We start from the raw sequence: 12,349 nt of genomic DNA, 5'->3' as shown, positions 1-12,349 counted from the left end.
GTAGGGCAAATTAGCTAAAGTCTTGCGAGAAGATTGGTCAACCGACCAACATTTCAGCCATATCAGGCGACGGTTCAATACCTCCACACTTGAGAGGCGTGCAGCAAAAGAGACTAAATCCAAGTCCGCATCGCACAAATACATGACACCCTGATGAATTTGATCCACCATAGCCAATGTTGTCGGCGGGACAGAGTCAGCCACCAGGGAGCGCCTGAGCACCTGCGTCCAATCTGCAATAGCTTGGGCTGCCATAATGGAAGCAAAAATAGGTTTCAGCATAGAACCAGCAACCGTATAGGCATGACGGGCCAGAGACACCAATCTCCTGTCCGTAGGGTCCCGGAACACCGGGGTATCCTCAGCAGGAATCGCAGTAGATTTATTCAAAATCGCCACCGCGTGATCCACCTGAGGCGGCACACACTAACGCTCATCCGCGGTGGGTGTAAAGGGATAACGCAGCTTGAACTTACTTGGCACAGTAAAGGGCTTCTTTAAATTGCGCCATTGCTCATCAACAGCGCGCTGAAATTCCGCAGAGCAAGGAAAAACCTGCATTGTTTTTGCGTTTTCTTTGCGTCCCATAAGAGGACATCAAAGCAAGAGGACATGGTTCATCCTGCAAATGCAGCGTTTCTTTGATAGAAGCAACCAACTCATCCATGAGTGCAAGCTCTTCAGGCGAGCCAGGGGGAGAATTATCAACCCCTTCTACCTCAGCCTCCCCCTCAGACCCCCCCAAGGTCTAGAGATGAGCGAGACCCTGAGAAGGGCACTCCAGCCATAGCAGCCCCATCGCCCTCTGAATCAGAGGAAATAGACAGTCTGGGCCGTTTTGCGGATCGATCAGCCATTAGCATCTGCACCTGAGAAGCCAAATTTGCCACAATAGCAGCCAGATCAGCCCCCTCGGGGGATGCAGCAGCCCCTTGGCGGCCCCCCACCAGGGTGGGAGGAAACTTGCAATCCTGAGAATCCATGCCCCAGCAATATTGAAAAAAAAAAAAAGAACTGCCCCTTTAAGACCGTGGCGAGCGCAGCCCACCGCACACTACTGTTGCACCGACCCCCACAGGGATAAGGACACTGGGCAAGAAATACAGGAAAAAGCAAGGCAAAAACCTGGAGAGACCACACAGTGCTGCTGCCACCGATCGCTGTTCCAGAGCAAAAGGAAGTGATGCAATGACTGACCGCCCTATAAAGCCTATGTAGGCTACACAAACATGGCCGCTCGGCTGAGGGATGCAGGCAATGAGAAAACGGCGCCGACATGTGGCTGCATGCGATCGCCGCTAAAATGGCGGCGTTTGGCGCCAAAACACCGCGCCGCACCACACAGGACCGGTCACCATAATTTGCCGCAAAAACCTGGCGGGTCGCAGGAGCGGCCGCCGCACAGCATGTCAAAACCCAGTCTGCCCCATACATGCACATAGCAGAGCGGGAGAGCCACCCCCCATCCCAACCCCCCCCCCGCAGCCCACAGAAAGGCAGCTATTCCACACAGGAACCTGACAGGGAGCTCAGCACAGATACAGACATGCAGGGTCACACAGTCACAGACTGACACCCAAAACAGACAGGTCCCCACATAGAAATGTACTTACCAGTCCGGATGGCGTGGGGAGCCTTCTCCAGCGACCAAACCGCTGTACTGAGGACAGGGAGTGTCGCAGCCGGGACGCAGTGGAACTGCGGTGCGAAACCGCAAATGGCGTCCGGTGAGGTAGCCACCTCACAGGCAGCATCCCTGCAGCGAACAGGGATGGGTCGTTCAATATGCCAGGGAAACCTGAGCTGAACGCTCGATGGCAGGCTGGGAAGCTCCTGGCCCTGAACCCTGGGATCCAGGATGGCCAGACCGAGACCCAGCACCGCATGATCATCTTCATCCGAAGAAACTAAACTAATGCTGATTAAAAGAACAGCTAAGCACAAGAAAGAGAAAAATACTCTAAATAAGATCAAAAAGAAGATAGAAGGCTGAGACAGAAAGCCCCAGCACAGTATCAGCCTGCTACTCCTAAGCTAGGCATTAGAAACTGACTTGAGAATGCAGGAAGCAGGGAGGTATTGACTGAGGGGACCACCCCCTAGGGGTGTGATATGCTAAAAGCTTTAATATTAACAAATCTTGTTGCCTAGCTACTCCTGCGGAGCAAAGGTCAATAACCCCATTAGTGAAGATTATGAAGTGGGGTCGACTGTCGGACGTAAGAGAAATATAAATTTACTACTTTTCAATTTATTGTTGAAACCTGTGGCATATAAGCGGAGTTGTAAGTAATCAGCACCCTCATAGACAGTATAAGGCAGGCAGAGGACAGAAATAAACCACCCCAGGACAGTGATCAGCAGGCTATATGGCACTCGCCCTCCTTCCTCTTCCAGCGGTCCACAGAGCCAGTTCGTCTCTGTCCGCTATAGCTGAGAGAATCCCAATGCCAGTCTAGCCAACACCGCTGCCACCAAGAGGACCGCGGAGCTGGCTCTGCACTCCATGAACATATCCTACATAACAGTCCACATATGTACTCACTGATGCAAGTATCCTCCTAGTGGGAAATGCCGACCAGCCTCCATAAACTGCGTGGGTGGGGTCCTGAATCCATCGAGATTTGACTGCTCTGGCTCTCTGTAATTTGTGTGGGCTTGAACAGCACAATTTAAGCGGGCCAGCTCTCAGTTCTTTCCAGCTCAGCGCGACCCACTCAGATGCAGCTCGCAACCCACCAGTGGGTCCCGACCCACAGTTTGGGAACTCCTGCTCTAGGGCCTCTGCTATAAAAAAATATATAAAGTTTGGGGGTTCTAAGAAATTTTCTAGCAAAATAAAAATAAATACTAATTGTTACATTTAATAGAAAGTGCCAGGAAAGACCTGGTCTTAAGTGGTTAAAGGAAGCGTGAGAAGAATATAAATATGAGGGCTGGCATTGCTAACCTTAGAAAATGCTAATTGTCTGGCTGGTTAATCTGCTGGCAAGTGCTTTCTATGATACTGACCTGGAACAGATATGCGAGTAAAGAAAGTAAAAGTACTGAAGCAAGCAAAACAGCGTGATAGCCAGATAACTAACATTTTCAGGATGATAGGTCCGTAGCGGAGGGTGGAAAGTGGTTGAAATTGCCTGAAACATTGCAACAATTGCTTTACATGTGGTAACATCTAATGTAAAATCAGTGCAGCTGAAAAACATAATTTGCATTTCTAATCCTGTTCTATCTTGTGAAACACTAACTTCGGCTATAATGTGCTTGGCTGGTAACTAATCAATTAAAAAACATTTTTAATTGCTGCTTTGGTATTATTGTGCCTAATGATATCCATATTCCTGTTCCCACAGCGAATTCCATCTCATCTCTTTCTCCTCGAGGTCTGGAAGGCATGCATTGTAGGGTTAATAGAATCACCTGCGGGAACTGATGAGCTGAAATGGACTGCATTTACTTTTCTCAAAGTATGTCCTAGGGAAACATGTATTGGAAAGTGTTATTTCCTTTTCGGCATTGAAGTCATTTCAAAGACATTAGCACACAGGCAACACCTCTGGAAGACAGGCCATTTACAACAGATGAGAAGAAAAAAAATCCCATAACCCCTTAGGGCCATAATCTTTCAGTTTGCTTAGTGTTTTGCTTAGGAAATAGTAGTTTAATTGGACCCTGCAAAAACGATGTTTGCCACTGACTCAAATGATGGAACTTGTTTCATGCGCCACGTTCTAGATCATCCAGTTGCACTTAAATCACATACCACTTTTATGTATTTCCCCATTGGCTTGTTGTATCCTCTCAACAAGCTTTTAGGTTGAAATGATCAAATTGTATGTTTGCTACACCATGCTGTGCCTATATTACTTTATTATTTATCTTTATTACTCTGATTATTCATCTGTACAAAAAATTGTTAACCACCCCAACCTTTAACTGGCATTCGCTGCAAGGTCCACATGGAAGGGCATGGATTTCCCAGGACACTTGCCAGCCAGCCTACAAAACAACCAAATTGTCCCAGTCTACAGTTTACGTTAAAAACAAAGGGTTTTTCTTTTTTTGCAAATATATGCGTAAGCCGCAATGCCCACGTCAAGGGACTTCTGTATATATGGCGGTCCTAACTCTAAATTTCCAGAGCCTGCATAGCAGGAGCACATATAAGAATGGATAGATTATTGGCTGGTATTGTTCGTGGCCATGGCTAAGAGCTACTACACCCTGAAGAGATAGTGCTTGCTTTATTAAATCTTTGTTATCCATGAAAAATACTGTATGTTCTCTGGTTCCCTAGAGTTTTGCATACACCTTTTTTTAATGGGGTTTTCCAGTTTATGCAGGATTGCATGCATACTCTTGCAATATTCTACCACACAAAAATGTGCTGCCTTTTGCAGATGTGTGCAGGTGCCATTAAATCATAACAGCACTTCCACGCATCTAGCAAATGTGAGTGTAGGTGCCCGCCAAAACGCATGGTACTGCAGTACCATGTGTTGGTGTGGCTCAGTTTTAGAAATCGTGCCTTTTTCTGCGCGTTTCACATGCATAGGGTAGTTCATTGAAATGAGTAGGCTGTTTTACTATCTATCTATCTATCTATCTATCTATCTATCTATCTATCTATCTATCTATCTATCTATCTATCTATCTATCTATCTCACCATGGTATATCAAATCTTAGATTTTGTAGCTGCCTGCACCATGATTGCACCCTCTGATGAGGGGAGTAATCTAAAGTCTATATCAGATTGGTGCGGCGCTTCCTACTAACCAATGAATAGGTAAACCATAAAAAAACTGCTACAGATTATCGTGTGCCATCATATAAAAACATCATACGTGAATATAAAGTGCCATAAAAATGTTATCCAACAGTACTATGTGTACAATATGAATGTCCAAATACACTGCTCGAAAAAATTAAAGGAACACTTTTTAATCAGAGTATAGCATCAAGTCAAGCAAATTCCTAAGATATTGATCTAGTCATTTAAGTAGCAGAGGGGGTTAATCGGTTTCAGCTGCTTTGGTGTTAATGAAATAACTATAAAGTAACAGGTGCACAAGATGGGCAACAATGAGATGACCTCCAAAACAGTAATGGTTTTACAGGTGGAGGCCACTGCCATTTTTTCCCCCTACTCTTTTCTGACTGTTTTTCACTAGTTTTGCATTTGGCTAGGGTCAGTGTTACTAATGGTAGCATTAGGCGATACATGGACCCTATAGAGGTTGCACAGGCATTTCAAATCCTCCAGGATGGCATATCAATACGTGCCATTGCCAGAAGGTTTGCTCTGTCTCCCAGCACAGTCTCAAGAGTCAAGAGTATGGAGGAGATTCAAGGAGATGGGCAGTTACTCTTGGAGAGCTGGACAGGGCCATAGAAGGTCCTTAACCCATCAGCAGCTGCTTTGTGCAAGGAGGAACAGAATGAGCACTGCCAGAGCCCTACAAAAGACTCCAGAAGGCCACAGGTGTGAATTTCCCTGACTAAACAATCAAAAACAGACTTCGTGAGGGCCCGACGTTCTCTAGTGGGCCCTGTGTCTGGAGAAGCCGTGGAGAAGGTTATGCTGCCTTTAACATCATTCAGCATGACCGGTTTGGTGGTGGGTCAGTGATGGTCTGGGGAGGCATATCCATGGAGGGACGCACAGATCTCTACAGGCTAGACAATGGCACCCTGACTGCCATTAGGTATCGGGATAAATTCCTTGGACCCATTGCCAGATGCTACACTGGTGCAGTAGGTCCTGGGTTCCCGCTGGTGCACAATGCACAGCCTCATGCGGCGGGAGTATGCAACCAGTCAATTATGTTTCGGTCCATCCTACGCCTCCAGGTTGCAGTCTGTTCAGGAGCTCAGTAATGCCCTGGTCCAGATCTGGGAAGAAATACCCCAGGACACCATCCATTGTCTCATTGGTAGCATGCCCCGACGTTGCCAGGCATGCGCATACAAGCACGTGGGGGCCATACAAACTATGGTAAAAAAACTAAAAGTACCATTTGAGTTTCTGCAATGAAATTTCAGCAAAATGGATTAGCCTGCTGCATAATTTTTTCTGTTTGATTTTCGGGGTGTCTTTGAACTCAGCCCTCTGTAGTCTGTAGGTTGATCATTTTAATTTCCATCAAACCATGTGGCACCCTTTTGTTCCTAACCCATTCATATCAGTATAGATATCCAGCATGATATTTTTCCAATTGAGATCTGAGCTGTTTTCAAAGTGTTCCTTTAATTTTTTTTTTTTTTTGAGCAGTGTATAAAAATCTCTATGTAGAAACAATTCCACTGGTGCTTAAATAAAAGTGACTGGTGCTCAGAACTTCACATTCTTCTATGATCAATTTGTGAAATTCACTTCCTGCTCTCCTCCTTTTCCACCACACTCACTAGTATTGTTGCACCTTATGTGCCAAGCGCTTTTGGGTACCCTCTCCTCTCCACTGGATCCTTTGTCCCCACTCCAAAAGAGCAATGTCGTGCTTTTTCTCTTGCTTATGCATGCATGTAAGGGAGAAATGAGCCCAGAGGCAGCCTTCAATAGTGTAATTCCATTTGGCATTTAGAATATGAAATCAATAAAAACATATAATGGTAAAAACCTTATGAGTACAAGCAGAATTGCATGTGTTGTAACCACCTGCATTCCACAAACCAGAAATACGAAAGGAGAAGTGACACAACAAGCCCGGACCAACGCATTTCATTACACTGACGTTGTCTGGAGTGGCCTGCTTATATGGCTACTATACCTCTGGTGGTAAAGGAGGGGAGCCTGGAGTGAATTGCACAAATTGAATATAGAAGAATGTGAAGTTCTGAGCACCAATCACTTTTTTAGAATTGTTCCTACATACAGACTCTTATATTTGGACCTTCATTTTGCACATATAGTACTGTTGGATAATGTTTGTATAGCACTTTATATTCGCATATGATGATATTTATATGCTGGCACATGTGAATGTGTAGTAGATTTTTTTGGTTTATTTATTTATTGATTAGTAGTAAGAGCTGCACCAATCTGATATTGAATAAGCTGCTTTAAAATGTGATGTGCAGGAACACGCAAAAAGCGATGAGGCTGTAAACAAGCTTTAAAAGTCGTCCCTACAGTGCTGCATTTAGTGGCATGCTAGTTTTAGATTGATTAGTTTAAGTCAGTATTTTTTGGTAAGAGAACCTCCTAGCTAGAATAAGAATTGTTTTTTTTTCCCCATTGAAAAAGCTATCCAAACCACTAATACTAGTTATAACCACTTAACCTAGCTCAGTGCGCCAAAGGCTTTGTTTACAGAACTCTGCTTCCCAATAAAGAATGCCAAAATGAATCCTTGTTCCTGCATTTGGCTCCCATTGCCCCATAGCCTCATAAACAGTGGAAACCACATACCAAGGATCTCTATGGTGCCAAGCACACTAAAATCTGGCCGGTCTAATACAATGATTATGACATCAGGGGGAACAAATTCACAGTTGTTTTTTGTGTTAAGATAATGATATTTTTTTTTTTTTTAATACCTTTTTTTTTAAATCTTTTCAGATCCCACAAGTGCTGTCTAAGCTGAAGAAATTCTGGCAAGCAGATCAGGTACATAAGAACATTATGTACTACGTATTGCACACATTGCAAAGAATTTCAGTTAGTTACCCTTGTCAAACCACTGTCACTCTTGTGTTTTGTAGGACTTCAATGAAGATTTGAACACGGCATTTGAGTATTTACTCAAGCTGACCCCACTCTTGGATAAAGCTGATCAGAGGTGCAAGTAAGTCATCTGCTGCAATGGCCTGTAGCTATGTACATATGAAAGCATTTGCTGGATTTAAGCTGGCCATAGACTGTTCAAATCTCCTCAGGTTCAGCAGGGACCGGCAGAGATTTGAATCATGTATGGACAGGCTGAATGTACCCAAGTTGAACGATTGATCAACTTGAGTACAATCCTCCTGTCAAAATTTTACATGCGATTATCACTAGCCGCTATTGTAACCGCTAGCAGTAATCACTGTGAGAACACAATTGCTCCACGGGAGGGATTTCCCCATCAACACTGACTGTGTTGATGTGGGAATCAAGCAATTTTCTTTCCTGCAACCCGTGGTTGCAGGAAAGAAAAGCGCTTGGTCTATGGCCAGCTTCAGTGTGCTGGTCTAAGCTGTCAAATTCAGCTTAGACTGATATAAAACTGAATTAACAGGGGGGCGTGGCCTGAAGACTCATGTGAGAGGACTTGTGTTAGAGAGGCTCTCCCGGCTGATATCCGTTACACTGATCCTGTGAATACTTTCTCGAGCAGTAAACTCACCTCCGATTACCGGACACTAGCGCCATCCAGCCCTGGTCATGTCCCCGCCGAAACGGCCCTCAGAAGCGGCGGCAAAGCTGGAGATATTCCGGCGCCAGGAAGGGAGCATGGAGGCCCAAAATGGCGGACCGTCACACTCTGCTCCCGCTGCAGCAAAGCAGGCTACGGACCAAGCGGTCATTCTGGCTGCCATCACGGACTGCAAGACGTCCCTGACCACGAAGATAGAGGAGATTAAGATCGATATCTTCTTGCTCAGGCAGGACTTTCAGAAGCTGCGTGACAGGACGACCGAGGCAGAGGGACGCATATCCAGAGTGGAGGACGATTTACCCCCCATTCAAAACGCAGCGGAGCAGGCTGCACGGGATATACAATATTTGCTACATAAACAGGACGATTTGGAGAACAGAGCCAGACGTAACAACGTTCGCTTTATTGGATTACCGGAGGCTGCGGAGGGGTCCTCCCCTGCCACCTTTTTGGAAGATCTGCTGGTAAAATCGTATGGCAGAGAGGCATTCTCACAGGCGTTTGTTGTGGAAAGGGCGCACCGCATGCCAGCGAAGAAGCCACCCCCAAGCGCCCCACCCCGGGTCTTTATTGCCCGGTTTATGAACTTTAGGGACAGAGATGCGGTCCTACGGCTCTCCAGGGAGTGTGGGAATATCCCTTTGGACAACCATCATATTATGGCGTTCCCAGACTTCTCGGCGGAAGTCCAGAAACAGCGAAGTCAGTTTGGGGAGGTCAAGCGCCGTCTCAGGACCCGCAACCTCAAATACGCAATGCTGTATCCTGCCAGGCTGCGGGTGGTTGGTGAGGACAGAGTGCATTTTTTTTTTTTGAAGACCCGGACGCGGCAATAGCCTCGTTGGATCGTCTGCCGTGAGTGTTGCCTTTGCTGGCCCTTCCCTGCCCCAGTATCCCCAGGATGACTGTACGCGCTTCAGCCTGATGTGTCCCCCTGTGGCCTATCTCATGGCTCCCCCCTCCCATATCCTTTGTGCCTTGGACGATTGGGCTGGGGCCTCCCCCGGTCCACTGCCTGCTTCATGCCTTTGGATTGTACCCCTTCTGGGGGTACCCCCGGTCTGTTTTCTGTCTAGTGACTCATCAGGCTCCAGTTTCCCCCCCCCCCTCCCCCCCCTTTTTTCTTCTACTTGTCTGCCTAGCCGACACGGACTTATTTGGATTTTAGTTTTTTATTCCCACTTCTTTGTTTTGCCTTCTAGCCGGGAGGCCTCTACACCCACCACGGGTGCTATGCGATTGTGCTATATTGAATTGTGCTCACTGTTGTGTCCCAGGAATGGGACCCCTCTTCGGAGATTGTTCGCCCTCATGGGCATGCGGGGATCTGGCTGGTTCCGGGGGGCCTCGCCTTCTGTTGGTCGCCGCTGCCCGTGGACTTTGTTGTTTCGGGATTGATGCCCACACTGGTTGGGGTGTGTGTTGGGCTGGGTGGGGGTTTATGTTTTTGTTTATTGAGTTATGCTATGTACACATGTCTACAACCATTTATTTACACTGCCTTGTTTAATCATGCTGCTAGATTGGATTGCTGTGTCCTGAGCCATGGGCGGCGGGCGCGGTTTATGCTTGCCGTGGAGTCCAGTTGCCATCCTGTGCCACAATCTACCCTCTCTTCCTTGATGATCTGGTAGGGTTGACTTTCCTCACGTGGAACGTGCGAGGCATCCGAGACAAGGTCAAGCGAACAGTCATCCTGTCTTACCTGAAGGAACAGAGGGCGGATGTTATTGCACTGGTGGAGACGCACGCGGAGGGCACCCTGCTTGGGGCCCTCCGCAGACCGTGGGTGGGCTGGTCCTTCCCCCACTCGTCTCATTCTAGGGGTGTGTCGTTGCTCATCTCTCGGTCTGTGGCTTTTGCGGTGAGAGAGGTGGTAACGGACCCCCTGGGCAGATTTGTATTTGTCGCTGGGGCTATAGGGGGGCATGATGTGCTTTTACTAGCTTGGTACTTTCCTCCCCCTTTTGGCACTACCCTTCTGAATGAAGGCCTGACATTTTTAGCGAGATACCCCTCAGTCCCTGCAATATGGATGGGGGACTTTAACACAGTCTCCAATCCGTCTCTGGACAGGGTGGGTGCGCCTGGCTCCCCGCCATACCCGGATAGACCCACGCGCTTTCATAGAACATTGACCAGTTGTCATCTCCTTGACTCGTGGAGATCCTTACATCCCACTGCACGGGCCTACTCGTGCTTCTCAGCATCCCACTCCACCATGTCTAGGATAGATAGCATTTGGATCTCTCAGGCCCTCCTGCCCAGACTCATGACTGTCCGTTTCGGACCAAGACTGCTTTCGGATCACACCCCGTACATGGTGACTCTGTCTCCATTCACTGCCCCCCCTCAGAGACATTGACGCCTGCACCCCTTTTTGGCTCCAGACTGTTCCAGACATTGATTCATTGACGAAGGAATGGGACTTCTTCTTCTTCAGTTCGAACGTTGATACTGCCCCCACTCTGACTGTGTGGGAAACCTTTAAGGGCCACGCTCGCATGTTGTTGTCGTCGCGCATAGCTCGACATCGCAGGGCGTCGCGGACTGACCTGTGCACGGCCGAACGACAATTGTCCGAACTGGAGGCCGAATATGCTAACTCTCCTACACCTGACGGGCTTGCCCAACTTAAACTGAGGACTAGGGCTCTGGACCATATGTTCCAGGAACGTGCCAATCCTAAATTGTTTTTTAGCAGACAGCGTATTTTTGAGCACGGTGAGCGGTCGGGTAAATTGCTGGCCTATCTGGCGCACATGGACACCAGACCACCTGTGGTGATCACGCTTCATCCTTCGGTACTGGGGGACTCCTCGGACCCCGCGGCTGTGGCAGAGTTGTTTGCCTCGTATTTTAGTGAGGTTTACTCCTCCAGAGTGGACTATGACCCCACTGGATACCCTGGACTTTCCCACACTGACCCATGAACAGGTCACGGTGCTCGAGGCCCCGATTTCTCAGGATGAAATAGTCTCTGCCATTTCCTGTTTTGCCAGGGCTAAGGCCCCGGGATCCGACGGTCTCCCTATCGAATTTTATGCGCAGTATTCTGAGACATTGGCCCCCCGTCTGCTCGCGGTGTTCGAGGCGGCCTTTGAGTCGGGCTCCCTCCCTGCTTCGATGTGTGAAGCTTTGATCATTCTGCTTCCTAAACCTGGTAAGGACCCCCAGTATCCGGAATCCTATAGGCCCATCTCGCTGTTACAGTGTGACGTGAAAATCATGGCTAAAGTACTTGCCCTCAGACTCAACAAGGTAATTCTATCCCTTGTGCACCCTGATCAGACGGGATTTATGCCGGCCAAAAATACGGCCTTTAACACCAGGCGTTTTGTTTATGAACCTACAAGTCCCTCACGACTGTATAGGTACCAGGGTTGTCGTGACCTTAGATGCTGCTAAGGCCGTTCATTAGATGGCTTACCATATTGTACAGTCAACCCCGAGCTCGGGTAGTGGCCAATGGCTGGACATCTAGGTCGTTTCCTCTTTCCCGTAGTACACGACAGGGTTGCCCCATTTCCCCACTGTTGTATGCCCTGGCAGTTGAGCCTCTTGCCATGGCTCTTCGAGCGGACCCAGGCATTCAAGGACTCCGCCGTGGTGACCTGGAGGAGCGCGTTGGATTATACGCGGATGACATGCTCTTATACCTGGCGGACTCCGGGTCCTCGTTGCGGTGTGCCCTGCGGATCATACAGCAGTTTGGGAAATTCTCTGGCTTGACGGTTAATTGGGACAAATCCCTCATCCTTCCTTTGGACAGTTTCCCCCCAGGGGCTGATCAGGCGTCGCTTCCCCTGTCGCGAGTGGCGGAGTTTAAACATCTAGGGGTCCGGGTGACAAGTTCCCTTACAGACTTCATACCTTTAAACATTGAACCACTTTTTGACTTCGTTAAGGACAAGACGCAAGTTTGGGCTCGGCTACCACTGGGGGTTATGGGCAGGGTGGGCCTGGTGAAGATGATCCTGCTTCCCAAGAT

At 47.9% G+C, this 12,349-nt stretch overlaps 1 protein-coding gene across 1 annotated transcript in view; it reads left to right on the top strand.

Moving 5' to 3' along the window:
- MED24 (mediator complex subunit 24) overlaps nt 1-12,349 on the top strand; it is a 217,865-nt gene that overhangs the window by 102,792 nt on the left and 102,724 nt on the right. The window contains exons 9-11 of the mRNA XM_082271510.1: nt 3,354-3,467; nt 7,560-7,607; nt 7,703-7,785. Coding sequence (XP_082127636.1) covers nt 3,354-3,467; nt 7,560-7,607; nt 7,703-7,785 — 245 coding nt within the window. The remainder of the gene's footprint in view (nt 1-3,353; nt 3,468-7,559; nt 7,608-7,702; nt 7,786-12,349) is intronic.

The sequence above is a fragment of the Pelophylax lessonae genome (assembly GCF_965119305.1).
Source record: "Pelophylax lessonae genome assembly, chromosome: 11".
NCBI lineage: Eukaryota > Metazoa > Chordata > Amphibia > Anura > Ranidae > Pelophylax > Pelophylax lessonae.
This window is presented reverse-complemented; position numbering and strand designations above follow the sequence as displayed.